Genomic DNA, 18756 nt, shown 5'->3' with positions numbered 1-18756 from the left:
GGGAGGAAGGGAACGTCTAGGAACATGCCGCGTCTATGAACGAGCGGCTTCTCTCGGGGAGGGAAGGTTTCGCTTTCCCCTTCGCAGAAACCGCGTCACGGCCAAGGGGCGTGGCCTGTGCTGTTTGGATGGGAAGTCGCCCACCTGCGCGCCTGCCGCGGAACTCCCGGGCTTGCAAGGTGGGCGCGCGCAGAGGTCCCCGCGCGCTGGCTGCGTTTCCCGGCGCACCATGGAAGAGCCAGCGGTGTCGGTGCTCAAGCGGGCGGTGGAGCTGGACTCGGCGTCCCGCTTCCAAGAGTCGCTCGTTTGCTACCAGGAAGGGATCGACCTCCTCCTGCGGGTGCTTAAAGGTGAGGCGTCCTCGTCCAGCCTGACTCGAGCGTGGGGCACTTGAGACATCCTCCCCGCCGCCCCAGAGAAAGGCTGCATGGACAGCTCCTCGGCCATCAGGCCGAGAGGACTCTTGCATCCTCCTCCAGATGCTGGAGATCATGAGCAGGCTAGGGCTCCGGGGTCTGTTCCCGTCACGGCGGGAACGTTTCAGCTGAGCACAGCCTGGAGTCTGAGAGCTTCCGGATGCAGGAGGCAGAGTCAGGGACTTACATTATCGACGATTCTTTCATGGGACTCATTCTCTCCACATTGAATTTGAGTTTGTGGAGGGAACGTGTAGGCTGATGCATTTCTTGGAGGCATTTAGTTTTAAATGTTGAGGACTTAACAAAAATGGAGGAACATTCTGTTATACTAGTGTCTGCCTAAAGTTGAATTAGTACATCTCAGACAAAAACCTGATAAGAACATGCCCCGTCATGGCTAGCAGCCATTGGTAGTCTGGCCCTCCATGAATATTTCCAGACTTTGTTGCTGCCTATCCAAGCTAGTGGCCACGACAGCATCTTGCAGCAAAGAATTCCACAAGTAAATTAAGTTGCATGAAGAACTGCTCTTCTGTTTTGACTCTGCTGTCAGTTTCATGTGCCCAAGAATTAAAGTTCTTCCTTTCAGTTCTATACACCCAAACCCTACTTTTGCAAAATACATCCCATTACTTACTTCCTATATTCTATCAACAATAGATCCCACTGATTTCAGTTGGCCTCAAATTTCTAGAAGGCTGCACATGGTGCCAGCATTAGATGTCCATTCATAAATTAAGAACAAAAACCTCCAGCACTTAAGAATTTTTCTGCAACCCTTTAATCTTCTTAGTTGCCCCTTTTCAGCTCTAGATCATTTTGTGAGATGAATATAACTTAGCATGGTGTATAAAATGTGAGATGATGGAACAAGCAGTTTCTGCATTCTGGCCTCTTACAGGGTTGTAATAAGAGTTCCAAATAAGAAAAGTTACGAAGAGCACTGCTGAATCAAACAAATGGTCACTTTGGTCCAGAATCCTATGTCACAGTGGCAAACCAGTTACTGTGGAGGGATAAAAACGTGACATAGAGTCCAAGGCCTTCCCATGGTGCTGCCTCCTGGCTTTGGGATGCAGAGGTTTTATGCCTCTGAGTGTAGAGGTTCTTTTAGTCATCATGGCTAGTAGCCACTGATAGACCTATACTCTATGTATCTGTCTAATCCCCTTTTAAAGTTATCTGTGCCACTGGTAGTCACCACATCAGGCAGTGAATTCCACATTTTAAGTACTGAATAAAGTAGTATTTCCTTTTATCCACCCTGAATCTACTGCCCATCAGCTTAATTAGATGCCCTTGAGTTCTAGTATATCTCTACCCTGTGTATAATTGTATAAAGCTCTGTCATGTCCAAAAAGAAAGGTCCCCTATTCCTCATAGGAAAGGTGCGACAAAGCCCTAAACATCCTGGTTGCCCTTTCCTATACTTTCCTCAACTTTTCAGTTTCCTTTTTGAGATACAGTGAACATTTAAATGGAATGACTAATGTAATGGAATTGTTCTTCACGGTTCTTGTCTATTTGCAGCTACAAAGGATAAGACCAAAAAGGATCATTACCGAGAAAAAATATCGAGTTACATGAGCAGAGCAGAAGATATCAAGAAGTATCTTGAGAAAGAAAAAGAAGGTATGAAGTTTAATGTAAGTTACTTCAAAGTATTCCTAGAAGTCTCTGTTTACTGTTTACAGACTTCATTGCAATTGAAGTATTCCTCTTTCAAGATACTATCACAGACATTTTCTTGTTTTTTAGATGGAAAATATCACAAACAAATTAAGATTGAAGAAAACACGAAAGGTTTCAGTTATGAAAAACTGTTCCAAGACTATCTTAATGAAACAGTTACAGAGGTTTGGGTTGAGGACCCTTATATTAGGCAAGTTCATCAGGTAAAGACATTGTTGATTACCTTAGCCCCAAAGTTTGTTTTTTCAAATGGAAAAATTAACCATATTGCATTGTTTACAGTTGTATAACTTCTTAAGATTCTGTGAAATGCTGGTTAAAGGACCATGTAAAGTGAAGACTATTCACGTCCTTACCTCTTACGATGAAGTGAGTATTTACACTAAAACCTCTATTGCTCTGTATGTCACACTTCCTTAAGTGTAACTGCCATGGTAGGAACATGGAGGAACATAAAGGCTGCACTTTACCATCGAGCAACTCCCCCGGTGGATGACTGTGGGAGGGGGAGGGATTTAGCTGCCTATCTTTGTTTTGTTTTATGTCTGTTTTTATGGGGTTGGGGTCTAAATGGGTTTTATATCTGACTAGAAGTTAAGCCCGCTGTACGCTAAATACAGCGGGCCCTAGGAGGCTCTCCCCCCGTCCCCCTCACAGTTGTGTGCCTGGGCTCACCTGTTGGGCTGCTGACGATAGAGCAGGAGGCATGCACAGAGGAGGAGGAGGAGGAGTCGCGGCAGGGACTGCTGCGGGAAACCCTCAGCAGGCGGCTTCGCAGAAGCTGGGAAAGGTCGATGGGGCGTGCAGGCAACCTAGGGCCGGGCTCCCGGGCTGCAGACAACATGGCTGGGCGCTTCCTCCCCCCTGCTCATCCCCCCACCCCTCCCTGTTTCCGGCATGCATTGCACGGGGATGCAATGCATGCTGGGGCTGGTAGTCCAGCCACCACCGGAGCGCAGCAGGCGCTTGTGGAAAGCTGTGGCGAGCACTCGTAGTCCCGATGGAGGAGCTTGAGTTGGCGATCCTCCAGGTTCCTATTGCGGCGGCTGCTTGCTGGTTGGGGGGGGGCAGAGCGGGAGAACGTCGGAGGTGGGCGGGAATGGCTTCTGCCGGGTCCGGCGCTCCTTCACCGCAGCGAGGGAGCGCCCGGCACTGCAGAAGCCGGGAGAACGTCGGAGGTGGCCGGGAGCGGCTTCTGCCGGGCCGGGCGCTCCTTCGCCACGGCGAGGGAGCGGCCGGCCCGGCAGAAGTCGGGAGAACGTCGGAGGTGGCCGGGAGCGGCTTCTGCCGGGCCGGGCGCTCCTTCGCTGCTGCCCCGGCCCCGGCAGAAGCGGCAGCCGGGGGTTCCCTCGGGCGGCGGCCGGGAGCAACTGCGAGCCGCGCTGTGCGCGGCTTGCAGTTGCTGGGGCTGGGAATCAGAGGGACCAATCGGCAGGCGCTTCGCGCCTGCCAATTGGTCCCTCCGATTGTCTTGTCATGAGGAAGGGTCCAATCCGGACCCTTCCTCATCCCAGACACATCCCGCCCCAGAACGCCTTACTCTTTTATTTAGTCCGTGGCGCCCGCGGCGCCATGGGCGGTGTTCAGATGTTAACCCGCTTCAGGTCTACGGAGAGAGGTGGGCTAAAAATCTAATAAATAAATGAATGGATCTGTTCTTGTCAGAGTAGTTTTCAATATGTCTTTTGCAAGCTCTGATGTAGGCTTGGATCTATTGAAGCATTTCCATGGATGAGTTTCAGTCTCATAGCAGAACTCTTACTCCTCTTCTCTCCCCGTGCCCCCAATCCTGTCTAGTAACCAATAGAAGCAGCAGCATTGTGGCCTACAGAGGTAGGAGGAAGTTGCAATCCATAGACATAAATCCTTTCCATGTGCAGAAATCAATGTTGGATCTAACCCAAAACGTTTTCAGACTTTTAAATGGAAATTTAAATGCTAGCACCTCTCCTGCTTGTTTTGTTCTGAAAAAAAGTTTAATATTTGGTTGCATTTAAAAGTTGATGAAAATCATGCAAATCTGTTCACTCAGAGAATTTGCCACATGTGTGATGAATTGTCTTAACAGGGCAGTGGAAAGAGTCAGCAGATGAGTGTTCTACAAGAGATAGAACAGTCCCTGAAGGATTATGGCATAATACTGGATGTATCCTACTCTTCTTCACTACATGACCGAGAGATTAGGTTGGTGATGCATCAGTAAAATAGCAAGACAGTGCTTAACACTGGTTAATGAGGAATATATTGTTGATTATTATTAAGTATAACTCTTATTAAGTATAACTCTTAATTTTGTGCAGAACATCAGACCTGCTAGTTCCACGATGAGCAACTGACTGTAGCCTGGATTGTTTCCCTTTCACTGCTGTCTCCATGGAGGCCTTTTGCAGTTAGCAATTCTGTGTGCATAAAAATTCCTTGGAAAACATTAGTCTTAAGCATGCAGAAGTGCTGGAGGCAGAGGAAGTGATTGCCATAGGCTAGAGGGAAGTGTAGGAAGAACTGTGGCACCAGATCCAAGTATTTAGTTGAAACTTTTAGCAATTCCAAAGCACTGTGTGGCAGTGCTAACTCCTGCCCTGGCATTCGCGTAGCCTGCTTTCTTATCCATTGTTGTCTGCCATGAGACAGACTGAAGTCCTGTTTATTACAGCAGGTACAAAGGATTAGGAGAGCTTGCTCCTGTGAAGCAGACCTCCCTTCTTCAACATACAAATAACATACATCTTTTATGAAGCAGACACTTCTCCCAGAAGCCTCTGTGGCCTAAATGTGCATGATATCCCTGGCCGTTCCCTTTTCAAGTGAGACACATGGTTCCTCTCGGGGCATCATGTATTCAGAACCTTCAAGAAAACATCCATTTCACACAAGGTATTCAATTTGTGGTTGAGGGCTCACAGTGTTTTTCCTGCCTGCAGCTGAATGTCTACCACAGGAAATGTATGACAAGGGTATGTCTTTTAATGTTCACAAGCTCTGTTTTATTGATAAAAAACCCAAATCCCATCGTCAACATGTCCCTTAGAAATGGTATGGGAAGCAGCTTCTCCGGTGGGAAATTGTGGGACACCCCCCACCCTGCTTGATCACTGGTGCCTTCTGCTCACACAAGTTCAACCCACAGTGTCTTTCTCCACCAGAATAGACAAGTTACAAAGCCTACAATGGTCACCCTTATCTATTTGATTGCTGTGAACTACTGGTGTATTAATCATTTTCTGGCACTAATTATATGTAAACTGTCTAAATATATATAAAACGACATCCCAATGAAGTAAGTCACTATTTCATTTGCCAGATGAGCAACTTGGTCAGAACTATCCATTTCTGACGCAAAAATTTAAACCAGGGTCTCCCAGGTTCCATTAGTAGCATCATGCTGGTTTATTAGAACTTAAATTGCTATTTGTTCCTTCAAAAAAACTGAACTGTTCATTTAGATCAGTGGTCCCCAACCTTTTTATCACCAGGGACCACTCAACGCTTGACAATTTTACTGAGGCCCGGTGTGGGGGGGGTAGTTTACTCCTCTACTCTCAACCACTGCCCTAACGCTCTCTGATCGCTATGGTAATGTTTAAACATCCCTTCAAAATAAGATACAGACACGCCACAACAATGAACATAAGGAACATTTTATTTTCATGGAAATTTTAACTCATGACAATGACAAATCAATGGGAACCCTGAGCTTGTTTCTCTGCAACAAGATAGTCCCATCTGGGAGTGATGGGAGACAATGACACCCGAGGTGTGTTGTAAAGGGCCGGGGGGGGGGATGAAGTAAAGGGCTGGGGGGGGGAGAAGGCGTCCTTCGTGGCCCACCTTCAATTAGTCACCACAGGTTGGGGATCGCTAATTTAGATTATGTGTAATAAATAAAGGACACTTATTCAATATCCTATTATAATTCATGCCAGTGTGACAAATATATTTTTCTTGCATTTGAAAAACAGATTCAACAATGGATGGGTGATTAAGATTGGAAGGGGCCTTGATTATTTTAAGAAACCACAGGTGAGGCTTGTTTTTTTAACACCTTAAAATATATTTGAACAGCTACACTTTATTAACAAGACTTATTTTCTGCAGGGTCGCTTTTGCCTTGGATTCTGTGACTTTGATTTGAGACCTTGTCATGAAACTACTGTGGATGTCTTTCATATGAAACATACAAAGAAAACATGACCTTATAGTCTTAATCCAGCTATTTTTACTATTTTTGTTGTCAAGAATAAGTTATTTTATTCCACTGTACCTACTGCTTTGTTTTCTAAAATAAAACAAATATTTTTAATAATCGCACATATTCAATAAAATGTCTAATGCAAATTGTGTTCAAATGGGTAGCCGTTTTACTTTGAAGCAACAGAACAAAGTTTTGAGTTCTATGGCTCCTTTAAGGCAAAAAAAAGTTTAATTTTGGGTTATGTCATATGTTTAAATCAGGATTTTATGTTTTGTAAGAGCTTCATCTGGAGCTTTTGCACTCAGTTGAAGCAAAAAACACTGTTTTTTCACTTCGTGGACACTGTATGGAAGAATGTTTTTAAAGTATCACATGATTGTTGCACTTCATGTATATGTGGAGAAGGATTAGCTTGAAGGATCATCTCTCATATTGTCCAGCCCACCAGCTGAGATCTGCTTTACCAGCCTTGTTCTCCATCCCTTCAGTGGTGAAATGGGTAGCAGTCAGGGACGACAGTTTCCAAAAATGGTACTTCACTTTGGGAACATTCTTCTTGAGCCTCACCTCACACCTATCTTGCTTTCTTTTATGTCTGTTCACCCAGTCTGCAAACTCTTGCATTGATCTGGTGGTCTGGTTTTTATTATGTATGTTTTTATGGTGGGGTGGGTTTTTAATGCAGCATTTTAATATTTCTTAATGTTTTTTAATTTTGTAAGCTGCTTTGGGCAGGTTCTGGGAGAGGCGGCATAAAAAAAATCCTAAAAGCTGTGACATCATAACAGGCAGCAAGAAAATGCAAGCCAAACTTGGTTGTTCCTAGAATCCAATTTTAGATCTGAGCTAAGGCAATATGTGTTAGAACTTGCCTAAGCTGGAAAACCAGCCAACGAACCTGGGAACCCTTCAGCACAGAACTTAAATAAGAGCATGAAATAGTGGCTTGCTGAAACAGCTTATTATCACTAACCAGTGTGGGTTCCCTTGGACTATGGCACACCACAATCAAAGAGTATTCCACAGAGGTAGTTTCTGCTCAACTTAGATCTGGAGACATAGGCCGGGGAGGTCAAGCCAGTAAACAAATGGATGGGAAGGGAAAGTATTAGAAGAAGAGTTATACACCACTTTTCTCTACCTGAAGGAGTCTCAAAGCGGCTTACAATTGCTTCCCTTTCCTCTCCCCACAACAGACACCCTGTGAGGTAGGTAAGGCTTGAGAAAGCTCTGCTCAGTCAGAATAGTTTATTAGTGCTGTGATGTGCCCAAAGTCACTCAACTGGATGCATGTGGAGGAGGGAGGAATCAAACCCGGCTCCCCAGATTACTCAAAATGCTGTCATATCAAGCATTAAATCTGCTGTTTAAGAGCACCCTCTTGGTGGAAGTATTAGAATAGAACAAGTACTGATCTTGTTGGATCCTATCAGTCTGTTCTGCTGGTATGTACAGGTACAAGAGCCCTTCTGCCAATAAAAGACTGCTGGTAACAGGCTCTTGCAAATATTCATTGTGCCAAGTGACAATTTATTGGACCCGTAGAATCCAATTTATTGACTTAATACCAAGTCTGATCGTAGGAGAACTTGGTGTTAAGAAAATTTATGTAGCCTCATAATAACTAGAGTAAGCCAGTGTGCCTGACAAACAGTACACATAATATGGCAGGTTTCAGGCACATGTGTCTCATTAGATTTGCAGTGCATTTGTAAACAGTTACACCCTTCTGATCCCATTGACTTCAATGGACTTAGAAGGGTGTAAAGATGACGCTAAATAGATCTATTTGCAAGTAAATCCAGTGTTTTCAGTGGGGCTTATGCTCAGGAAAGTTTTGTCAGGACTGCAACCTTAAAGTATAATTTTGTTCAGTTATTCCAACAAAGTTCATTGGCTAAGGACTTAAACTGAACTAATAGGCAACTTTAAAAAAAGGACTTATCTAAATTCATTTTAAATCTTTGTTCATAGCGATCTTAAATCCCTCTTCAGCTCTTCAAACGTGCAATGCAAGCTGAGTAATGGCACAGCAGTGATTAATCAAGGTAGTATATCAAGGCAGTCACATTAGCATTAACACTTTCTCACATAACAGATTCCATTTGTTGTATAATTTGTAATCTGTACACGTTCTCAGCAAAGCATTTGCCGCAGCTGCTGTTTCGCTCGGACAGAACTTGCTGCCAATAAGGTTGTCCTTCAGTTTATTGCACATCATTGGTGGCAACCATTGTTGAGGCACATCAATGTCAAATGTTTCAATTTTGCCATTCTTTATGTCCATATTTAACTTGACATCAAGGCAAGATTGTTCACTTACTATGTTCAAACATTTGCTAATACTGAATTTGGGTGTTTTACCATAGATCCAGTCCCAGCCTTGTAGTTCTTTTGCTTTATTATTAATGCCAGGGAACTCGTTTTCATCAGCTGGATTTATTACAGTGATATGTTTGTCAGCATGATAATGGGTGGCGTACTCTTCAGCAATGGCATTAAAGATCAGCTCAGAAGATAAAGTTGGATCCTCTTCCAGAAGGTTTTTCACTAAGGCTGGGACACTTGCTGTAGCATTGCTTTTTATCCCATTGTAAGGGCTTTTCAATACTGATGTCAAAATATGTTTGTCAGTATTACAGAGCAAGGTGCAGTGGTGATAGGCTGCAGTCCTTCCTAACTTTGCCGCAGTGCCCGAGATTTTAAACATCCCATTTAATAAGAGATCACATCTTGTAGTAGCCTGCACATCTAACTGTGGGCGCAGGGCTTTTAAAGCTTGAACAACCAGTCTTAGGTTTTCCATTCTTTCATACTTCTTCCTAGTGGTAAAGAAAGTCAGGTTGATGTTGCCCAGATCATGATAAACTGTTCCTCCTCCACTCCTTCTCCTGGCAAGTTTTATTCCCTTCTGCCGCATCATTTTAAGATTACATTCCTGCCAAGGATTCTGATGTCTGCCTATCACTACAGCAGGAGAATTTCTCCACAGAAAAAGAATGTGTCTGTTCTCCAAGTCGATGGTATCATGAATCCAGTCTTCTAAAGCCAAATTCTGGTATACATCCTGGGAAACAGACTGCAAGATCAGCCCTCCTTTCGGTGCCCATTGGAAACCAGCAGTTGGAATCTTGAGAATACAGTGTGACTGGAAACACTTTTTCAAGGATGACTGGATTATCATGGTTTAGAGTGATAAAAGTATTGAGCACATCAATAGCTGAGGCAGGTTCAGCATAGCCCAATACTACAGCAGTATAAATTATCATTTGACACAGCCATGACAGTCCTGGTCTTCTTCTGCTTAGATGAAAACTATTATTTCTGCTTGTATTGCAGAGAGCCTAGGAGAAAAATCTTGCATTAGTTATCCCCCAGATAGTTTGAAATATAAAGTGATTGGTTATGAGAATGATGTAAAATGGTTTGGGTTCCGGTGGGAGCATAAATGAACTAACTCAATATTATGCCACACTTTTACATTCAAATAACTCTAGCTCTCAGTTAGGTTCATGTTAGCAACTGTGAACATATCTAAAGCGCTGTACTTTGAAGCAACATAAACCAGTAAGATACCCAGCACCACTTCTGAGACTTCTAGGATATCAAGAATATTTAGTTTGGTTATGCAGATTACATTTAATTACTGAAGCCATGTGCTACTGTGCCTGTGCAGCGCCCCAACTATATTTTGCCTGGTCCAGTACAGGGCAAAGCTGGGCACACTGCCCATATTTTTCCTCTTAGGATGATGCTGTACACTGTTGCACCTGTGCTCGTTTTCACCTGCTGCACCACGTCAGAACATGGTGAAGCCAGATGCCACTGTCATTCCCTTTGCTGACCTCAGTCAGTGCACTGGGGATGGAAAGAAGTTTGTGTGCCAGTTGCACAGAGTTAATCCAGGCACCAGTGGTGTCCATGCTCCTATTTGCTGGCCTGAGCAGGAAGGAGTGTAAACACAGTGGCTTCCAGCTTCATCCTGTTCCACTGCTATCTACTCATCAGTCTCACTTCTGGCACTTATATATATAGTGGACAGCACTGCTATCCACCAAAATGTTTAGTACAAGCATGCACTATGTTGCTTTAGTTTTAGGAAAGATGGCTCATATTCTGAGGATACTGAAGCATGGGAAAACAATGCCAAGGCCGATGGTGCAAAATCGGCAAAATTGCAAGGAGTTCTTACTTGTAATCACAAGGCTATGATAAGCTCTAGCAGTTCTGCATATTTTAGAGCGGAATTTTAAACATTTAATATACATGTGTGATTGTAACCACAATTGTGTATAAACACAATAATGTTATTGCTGTAATACACATTCCCCTAAAGCAGCCTTTTGGGAGTGGGGACGCCAAAATTGTTGGGAATTTTTTAAAATAATAAAATATAAAATAATCTTACCTAATTTGCATCAAGCCTTGGCCTTGCTTTTCCACACTAGGTGACTGGTGTGGCTCTTGACTCTCTTGTTACTGAGGATAATGAAGAGTATACAAAAGTTGGCACAAAAGGTATTTAAGTCAATGCTACGTTGTGGGCAGAAGAGAAGGTAAAAAGTCTGACTCGACCAAGGACGCCCGTGCCCTTTCCCTGCAGCTGTTCCACTGCTTAGCAAATACCACCATAGAGTTGGAAAGGAAAGAAAGGAGACCCGTTACCAGCTTCTCCTGGCGTTCCTGGCTCCTCTCGCCTCGTCGCTCCTGCAGATCAGGTTCTGGGCCGTCCTGGGCGTGTGATGTCCGCCCGCGGAGTAAGGCCGGGGCGTTAACTCGGGCGGCGAGGGCCGTAGAGTTACAGAAACAAGACGCGCGCAGCCTTGGCTCCGCTGGTGACTGGTCGGGTAGTGCTTGCGAACACCGCTCCGAGTACGCACAACGGAGTTAGCTCTTGAGTTCCTTTCCGCAGCGTTTCCGCGGGAGAAGAGGAAGCGGTGACCCCCTGCACGCGCCTGCCAGCTTCTGGGCTCTTTGCTCCCTGCCCGGGGGTGGGAGGCGCCTCCGTCTCCCCTCTGCGTTCCTGTTTCCTTGGCAACCAGCAGCTGCAAAAGACTCTGGAGGGGAGTCTGGGGAGATTCTGCTCTGTAATTATTTTGCTTTCCTCCCCTGTGAGACAGTAAAATGATTAAATCATTATGACCTTGCCTTTTTTAGGGTTTTTTTTTAATTAAACGTTTGTAAATGTGTCAGTCCCTTTTAAAAGACTTGAGTACATTAGGAAAGCCTTGTTAACTGAAAAGCAAACTAGTTCCAAAGTGAGATTCAAATGGGTAGCCTTGTAGGTCTGGAGTAGCACAATAAAATCAGAGTCCAGTAGCACCTTTAAGACCAACAAAGATTTATTCAAGGCGTGAGCTTTGAACTGACCATCATGACAGTGGGAATATATAAGCAAAAGGTTCCAAGGTTGTCCAGGAGGCTTAAGTTGGTTCCCAGCTTGCCTTTCCTAGTTCCTTATTCACAAATCCAGCCACAAGTACTGAATACTGATGTTTTAAAAGCTCAGGATCTCAAAATTAACAGACATCAGAACCCGCCCACACACACACACACACACACACACACCTTGTTGAGGGACTCTACCCTTCAAGGTGTTGGAGGACAGTTTTACAGATTCTGTGAACTGCCAAAAAGATAAATAGGTGGGTCACAGACCATGTCAAGCCTGAATTCACCCTAGAAACTAAAATGGCTAAACTGAGGCTATTCTACTTTGGTCTCATTATGAGAAGATAAGTTACGGAAAAGACAATAAAACTAGAGAAAGTTGAAGGCAGCCTGAAAAGAGGAAGACCCAACATGACATGCATTGACTCAATAAAAGAAGCCATGGCCTTCTGTTTGCAAGACCTGTGAATGGCAGCTAACGACATTTTGGAGAACATTAATTCATAGGGTAGCCATAAGTCTGAAGCAACTTGGCAGCACTTAACACACAAACATCCTTCAAGGTAGCCTGTGCTATCCTCAGAGTCTTGTTTTTACTAACTGATCCAAAAATGTTGTCCCCAAATTAAATGCAAATTAAGAAAATGCAGATAGTTGTACCCAATATAAGCTTTAGACCTAAGGTTGCTAGCTCTGGGCTGGGAAATACCTGGAGATCGAGGCCCTAAGGAAGGCTGGGAGGGATTTCAATGGAGTATAATGTCATAGAGACCACCTTCCCAAAGGAGCCATGTTCTTCAGGAAAACTGATATCACCTGGGGATCACCCAAAATCATATCCATAGGACTGTGCCCTGTCCAAACACTGGGTCTAGTAACAAGAGCTTCTCTCCCACTATACACAACCACCTTACAAGGTGGTTTAGCCTGAAATACTGTGAGGCAGGGGTAGTCAACCTGTGGTCCTCCAGATGTCCATGGACTACAATTCCCAGGAGCCCCTGCCAGCAAACGCAAGCTGGAGGACCACAGGTTGACTACCCCTGCTGTGAGGGATCCAAGGTTATACAGTAAGCCTTGTGTGACCTGGGCCATTAAGTCTTTCAGTTTAAATTATCTCATAAGGTTGTTGTGAGGATAAAGCCAGGAGAGAGAGCGTGTGTGTACATATGTAAAATCAATCTTTAACTTTTCAGTTTAAAAAAGATCTCAGGATGGCTATTAGCCATGGTGACTTAAAGGGAACCTCTATATTCAGTGGCGGTAAATCTCTGCATACCAGTGCCATGAGGCAACATCAGGGAGAAACCTCAGCCTCATTATGGCTATTAGTCGATGACAGACCTCTCCTCCATGAATCTGCCTAACCTTCTCTTGAAGCTGTCTACGACTGTAGCATCACTACATCCTCTGGGAGCAAATTTCAGAATTTAATCATGTTGTGTAAACAAGTATTTCCTTTAATCTATCCTGAATATACTGCATGTCAACTTCAATGCATACCCTCAAGTTCTTCTGCTTTGGGGGATGGAGAATAAGTCTTCCCTTTCCATGCTCTTTCAAGGAGCCACTATTTGTTTAGACACTGGAACCCTTTTCTGTTCCAAAATCCTGATCTGAATTGGACCTTGGAAAGTCAATTGGAAATTGACTTTCCAGCAAAGAACACCAGGCGTACATCTGACTCAAAGTTCTTGTGGTAACCATGTGAACTCTCACTATCGGCCCACAAATATTTTTCCACTATACACAGATCAACCAAAATATCATATGACAATAATAGGATAGTAATTGGTTGTCTTTATGTGAACTATACACTAACCTACCATTCTACTTGTTACATCTCTATCCCAACCATACTTTAAGTTCAGAACATCATGCACACATACACATACATACACAGAGATACACAATTCTGTTAAGGTCATTCACTTGGCAGTGGCAAGGTTATTTATTTATTCTTTAGATTTATTTCCTGCCACTCTTGGTGGTGCCAGCTCACAGCAGGTTACAAGTTGAAAAACCCAATTTACCATAAAACCCCAGATAAAATTAAAAATAATAATATAATAACAGGTCCAACAATGGCGGCACCCTTCTCCCAATACCCACCCTCTGCAAAATACTGGCAAGCCAGCCCTCAGCAGTCAGCAGCTGATGTCCATAGTAGCCACCTCCTAAGGGGAGGAAACAAGGGAGGGGAACCAGGGTCTCCTGGCCCTATCCTCAACCAAAAGCCTGTCAGAAGAGCTCCATTTTACAGGCCCTGCAGAACTGTGACAGCTCTGACAGGGCTGTCAGCTCGTTAAACTTCTTTCTCTGTTCTGGGCTATGGAATTTATATCTGCACACTGGCCATTGCCTCATGTAAGGAGGCTAACCTCCAGGTGAGGTTCTCCCAGAATAAGGACTGATTTCCAGACGCAGAAACAGAAAATAGTTTCCCTGGAAGAAATGGCAACATGACAGGGCAGACTCTATGCAGCATCCCCCTTTACCCTCCACAGGAACTGCTCCCAAATCACAAATTTCGCAAACCAGAGTTGGCAAACATGTTCTCACCAGCTCTCTGGGCCCTGAGGTGTTGTTCCCCTATTCAATCTTTCTCATAAGCTGAGTGTCTATGACAGCACATGAGCATATACACAAACAGATATGCACATATAAGCTTGTCTGATGGATGCAACTATCAAAATATTCAAAAAAGATCTTCAGCTTTTCTGGAGTTCATCTTTTAATAGTTATTACCTGTTGAAGAAACATCAGCCAACATCAGTCTAACAAAGGGACCTCAAGCAAAAAGAAAAAAATGGACAACAGGATGTGAATGCTATCATGGGAATTCGAAGAACTACAGTAATCTTTTGGAGATACGTTTTCAGAAAAGGAAAAGTCAGGATGTCTTCATTGCACTTTAACTTTGTTTATTCTGAAATATAGTTCCTTTTATTAAAATTTTATAAATCATAGTATGTTTCACTTTACACTTTTAATTATTATTGTCTGGATATACAAAAATAAGTGCAGCATTTATTTCCTCAAGTGGCTGTTTAGTAGTGGAACACCTACAGAATTTAATAAAAATATTGAAGTTCCATCATATTCTCCATAGAATTAATGCATATTAGTATGAATTACATATGCACAGTTATGTTTCCTAACTATTGTATTGCTTCTGCTATTTAGGTTCTAACCTAGCTCCATATTAAAAAAAAAATTAAGAAGGAATGAGGGAGACTGGCCCATGTGCAAAGCTATGAGAGCCCAAAAGCTACCAGTGTAATAAATAATGGTAAAGTTATTTCTTGCATAACAATGTACAGAGAATGCAGTGGACTACTATATTTTATTTGGTTAATTTTTTTTCTAAATCCAAAGTAAAAAAACATCCTATTATGTACAGACATTTTGGCAGGATAAGGTTGTTTACTTTAGAGAATTTACCAAATGTCACTGAACATCAGTCATTTCTAAGCCATCATTTTCTTTCAAGTTGTGAGAGGCATTATTGGAACCAGGTTCTGAGTGATTTTCTGCAGTATTCTGTATCCGTTCAGGTATCTTTTTTCCTGTGGTTTGGAAAAAGCCAGTCATAGCTCCTTGCCTGATTTCTTCAGTGTTCTGAAGTAAGTTGTCATTTAAACCAGAAGCCTCCACATTTGCATCCTTCTGTAGTACTGATACTGGTGTCTTAGATGTATTGCAACAGTTGCCCATTATGTAGTTACCATGGAAATACTAGAAGCTCTGGACTTTGTGGTCAGTGAAGAAGCTCTCCAGTGTGCTGTTCACATCCTATTGACAAAAAACAACTTTCAGAATTGAGTTAACACGTGTGTGTGATCCTAGCGACCATGCATTTTGCGGCTGGAAAGAATATTGAATGAAACATAACATTTTCCTTCATTCTATAACAATGAAAGTGTACTGGCTATATTGTAATTAATACTACACATATTCACTAGATTGTAAGATACTGCATGCACAAACTATTACCTATAGGTGAATATGTGTTATGAAATGTAATGCAATTAATAGTTGTTAAGTAAAAAACAGTATTCATTTTTCAAGACATTTTCAACTCCTGCATTCCTAGCCCCTTGGTTTGTATGTTTTTCAGGGAGCAATTCAGTTATGAAAGGATTCCATTATCACAAATACTGGTCAAAATATCTTCTTAAAGCTTTTCAAGGAGGAAAAGCTAATGTAATACATATTTTGCTTATTCCACTTGCCTTTGTATAAAGCTCATTTAATTTTACATTCCTGCAGAAACTATTAAGATACAAAAAGCTCTTCAGTGTTTTGAACATATGCACAGATGGAAATAAACAGCTGTTTAGCAGCACTGTCAACATACACTTCAGCCTCCGCATGTTGAATGGAAGTTAATTTATGAAAGATTTTAACAGTATAAGAATGTGTACCTGTTTTTAATGTGTAATGTCCACCAGGATTACAATGTTATAGTAAGGAATGCTCTGAATAAGTCTCACACCTGTTTTTAAAATAAATGACACAGACTGTCCCCCCCCCCTTTCATCTAACAATAAAAATAATTACTAACCTGTCAGTATTAAGCACAATAAATACAAGACCATTTCTAATACGAGATGGAAAGTTCTTGAACTATAGCTTTTCTCTTTTCCTCTCATTCTCTGCAAAGGATGCAGTTCTTCGCATGTGTTGCTGGCACTCAATCCCCAAAAGGGCATGATCTCTCCAAATATAGTTGTATGTTGATATGAAAAAGCTTTGTATTGGCTGGTGGTAGTTTGCCAGGCAATATCTCCTGGATACAAATTCCCTATGCTACAGCACACAAGATGCTGAAACGTTTGAGATCTATCTTTGCCATCTTCCTTCATCCAATACTTTGGAGAGAATTTCAAAGAGACCTGAGTAGGAAAATGTGATTACATGGAAAAGCTCACTGCTAATTGTTACAAATAATATCAGTGAAATTACAAATTATATCAGGTGAATCCAAAATAGACATTTTAACAGTACAAACACAAAGAATAAAGTTATTTACTTAGCTCATCAGGCAGAACTACAAATGCACCATGATGCTTGAGGCAATGACTAGACAGTCAATTTTCCATATTTCCCCCTTTTATTGATCATATCACTGCCATCAAGTTGCATCAAGCATAAGATAGAAATGGCTATTGGAATCCATTTATACTTTCTGAATGATTATAGGAATTTTCTGTTTCTAATGGCTACTGGAAACATGAAGGAAAAGAAGGCTGATTGTCTACAAAATATAGGAGCGTCTCCAAATAGCAGACCACAATTATTTCTCCACAACACTAATAAAAACACTAACAGGATTATATAGACATGTAACAGTCAACATAAATGCTGTCACAGAATTTAAAAATCAGAATAAACAAGACTATGGGTAAATTATTGAGGTATCAGTTTTCTATAAAAATTCGCATTCTGTAATTTAAATGCAGTATTTATTAATTATATTAAGTTTACTAATTTTATCATCCCAGCCATTCTTTTAAAGGTAAGATGAAAAAAGGAAGAAATTTAGCATGCAGTTGATATCCATTTACTCCATAAGACTTACTTACTGTTAAGTTTCCCAACAGCCATTCAAAAACTCAGTGAATTTCTGTAGTCATTAGAAAAGAGCGAATGGATTCTTGTATCCATTCTCTGTCATTTGTTTTTCAAGGCAGGAGACTAACACAGGTAGTTTGCCATTGCCTGCGGCTGTGTGTCATGAACCCCGATTCATGCCATCCCTGTCCCCCGCTTCCCACACTCTTCAGATCTTACCAGCCGGCTCTGGCCAAGGCCATAAAGCAATAAACCTGTTGGCTGGTCTTCTGCCTCCCTTCCCTTTCCCAGCGGGAGAGGCTCCATGCTAATGTATCAATCTCACTGTAAGTGTCCTTGCGGAGACAACTCAAAGTCTCAACAAAGTGCCAACTGCTTGATAAGATTCCGGGCCATCTGGCCGCTTGGCAATCAACCTACCTCTGTAGTTCCCTCGCTCTCCCGCCGAAAATCCATGGGTCCCCCTCCCTTATTTGGTGGGCTCTATAACTGCCTTGTTTGTTCTCTTGTACTTTGTTATTATCAAGATCTTTGCTTAGAAAGATCTTGGCTTGCGTTAGCGTTCTGTGGACTTTGTCTAATAAAGCTCTCTTAGAAATCTGCAACTGGCCGTTGGATTTCGGATGCGCCTTTATTCTGGACTCCGCAGGCTGGGCTCAGCCTGAATTCCTGACACTGTGAGCTTCCGAGATCTAATACAACGGAGATAGCTTGTGTCATCTGGCTCAGCTCCCCCCCCTCCCCAAGCAACTGTACTACAGGACCTAATGATAATCTATTTTAGGCTCATTTTCCTGTGCAACACACTATCAAATGTCCATGATGCTTTCAGCTCTCATTGGTCAAACACAATGAAAAATAAACAAACATAAATCTTATATTAAGCATGGATGATAAAATTGCTGAGACAGAAATATCAGAGTTCAGATGCAATTAACCCCCTTTCTTCAAGACTGATCAAAGTCTTTGGGATACTTTACTAGCTTTATTACAGGTGCTTCGCTATCTTGGGAAAAGCTGGGTGTCTGTAACCATTTGTAGTATTAACAAGTTTAGTTTAGCAAAACCAGAGAACAAGCAACTCTTACTGCTTTTATGAATTGCCACTGTATGTTTTCTCAGCTACATTTGAATTTTAGATTAGCTGTCCCCAGGACCTCCTGGATTCCCTGCCATGTTATGTTAGAGCCTCCCCCCCCCCCATCCCGATCCCCAATTATATATACAGCAGGTCTTCCTAGTGAGGATCCGCTACACTACACGTAATGAAGCGGGCTCTAGTCCACGAAAGTTCATGCTACAATAGTGCCTTGTTAATTTTGCTCCTCCAGCCTAAAGGCCAGGCAAAACCACGCAAACAAGTGCTGGGGGCGGAGGGGGCAACGACTTGGGGGGGGGGGAGAGCGAGCGTCGGAACAGGACTCGCTCCCAGCCCTCCTTCCTTGAGGCGACGCCCGCCGGCATAAACCGAACTCCGGGAGTCGC

The 18756-nt window shown here is 42.8% G+C and overlaps 2 protein-coding genes and 1 long non-coding RNA gene across 7 annotated transcripts; 1 reads left to right on the top strand and 2 right to left on the bottom strand.

Annotated features, from left to right (window-relative positions):
- Window positions 1–8: 8 nt before the first annotated feature.
- On the top strand, window positions 9–6446 carry MITD1 (microtubule interacting and trafficking domain containing 1). Of its 3 annotated transcripts, XM_077343492.1 has the most exons (7): window positions 14–350; window positions 1950–2051; window positions 2178–2314; window positions 2394–2480; window positions 4180–4295; window positions 6071–6131; window positions 6207–6446. In XM_077343492.1, exons 1-7 carry the CDS (start codon window positions 230–232, stop codon window positions 6300–6302), a joined length of 720 nt encoding a protein of 239 aa, XP_077199607.1. In that variant the 5' UTR covers window positions 14–229; the 3' UTR covers window positions 6303–6446. The 3 variants fall into 3 exon arrangements, with proteins under 3 accessions (XP_077199609.1, XP_077199607.1, XP_077199608.1); XM_077343494.1 differs by lacking the exon at window positions 2394–2480 and having other exon boundaries at window positions 9–350; XM_077343493.1 differs by lacking the exons at window positions 6071–6131; window positions 6207–6446 and adding an exon at window positions 4765–5724 and having other exon boundaries at window positions 96–350.
- On the bottom strand, window positions 5734–11288 carry LIPT1 (lipoyltransferase 1). 3 transcript variants are annotated; one of them, XM_077343491.1, is made up of 3 exons: window positions 10969–11288; window positions 10712–10782; window positions 5734–9647 (listed from the first exon to the last, which is right to left on the bottom strand). In XM_077343491.1, exon 3 carries the CDS (start codon window positions 9485–9487, stop codon window positions 8369–8371), a length of 1119 nt encoding a protein of 372 aa, XP_077199606.1. In that variant the 5' UTR covers window positions 9488–9647; window positions 10712–10782; window positions 10969–11288; the 3' UTR covers window positions 5734–8368. The 3 variants fall into 3 exon arrangements, with proteins under 3 accessions (XP_077199606.1, XP_077199604.1, XP_077199605.1); XM_077343489.1 differs by lacking the exon at window positions 10712–10782 and having other exon boundaries at window positions 10969–11287; XM_077343490.1 differs by lacking the exon at window positions 10969–11288 and having other exon boundaries at window positions 10712–10960.
- A 3234-nt stretch (window positions 11289–14522) lies between these two features.
- Window positions 14523–18729, bottom strand: LOC143840224 (uncharacterized). Its single transcript, XR_013232078.1, has 3 exons — window positions 17283–18729; window positions 16262–16592; window positions 14523–15489 (listed from the first exon to the last, which is right to left on the bottom strand). It is a non-coding gene; the product is annotated as an uncharacterized LOC143840224 (long non-coding RNA).
- Between the last annotated feature and the right edge of the window lie 27 nt (window positions 18730–18756).

Source organism: Paroedura picta, chromosome 6 (assembly GCF_049243985.1).
Source record: "Paroedura picta isolate Pp20150507F chromosome 6, Ppicta_v3.0, whole genome shotgun sequence".
Classification (NCBI taxonomy): Eukaryota; Metazoa; Chordata; class Lepidosauria; order Squamata; family Gekkonidae; genus Paroedura; species Paroedura picta.
The sequence above is the reverse complement of the archived record's forward strand: the minus strand, read 5'-3'. Positions and strand labels throughout refer to the sequence as shown.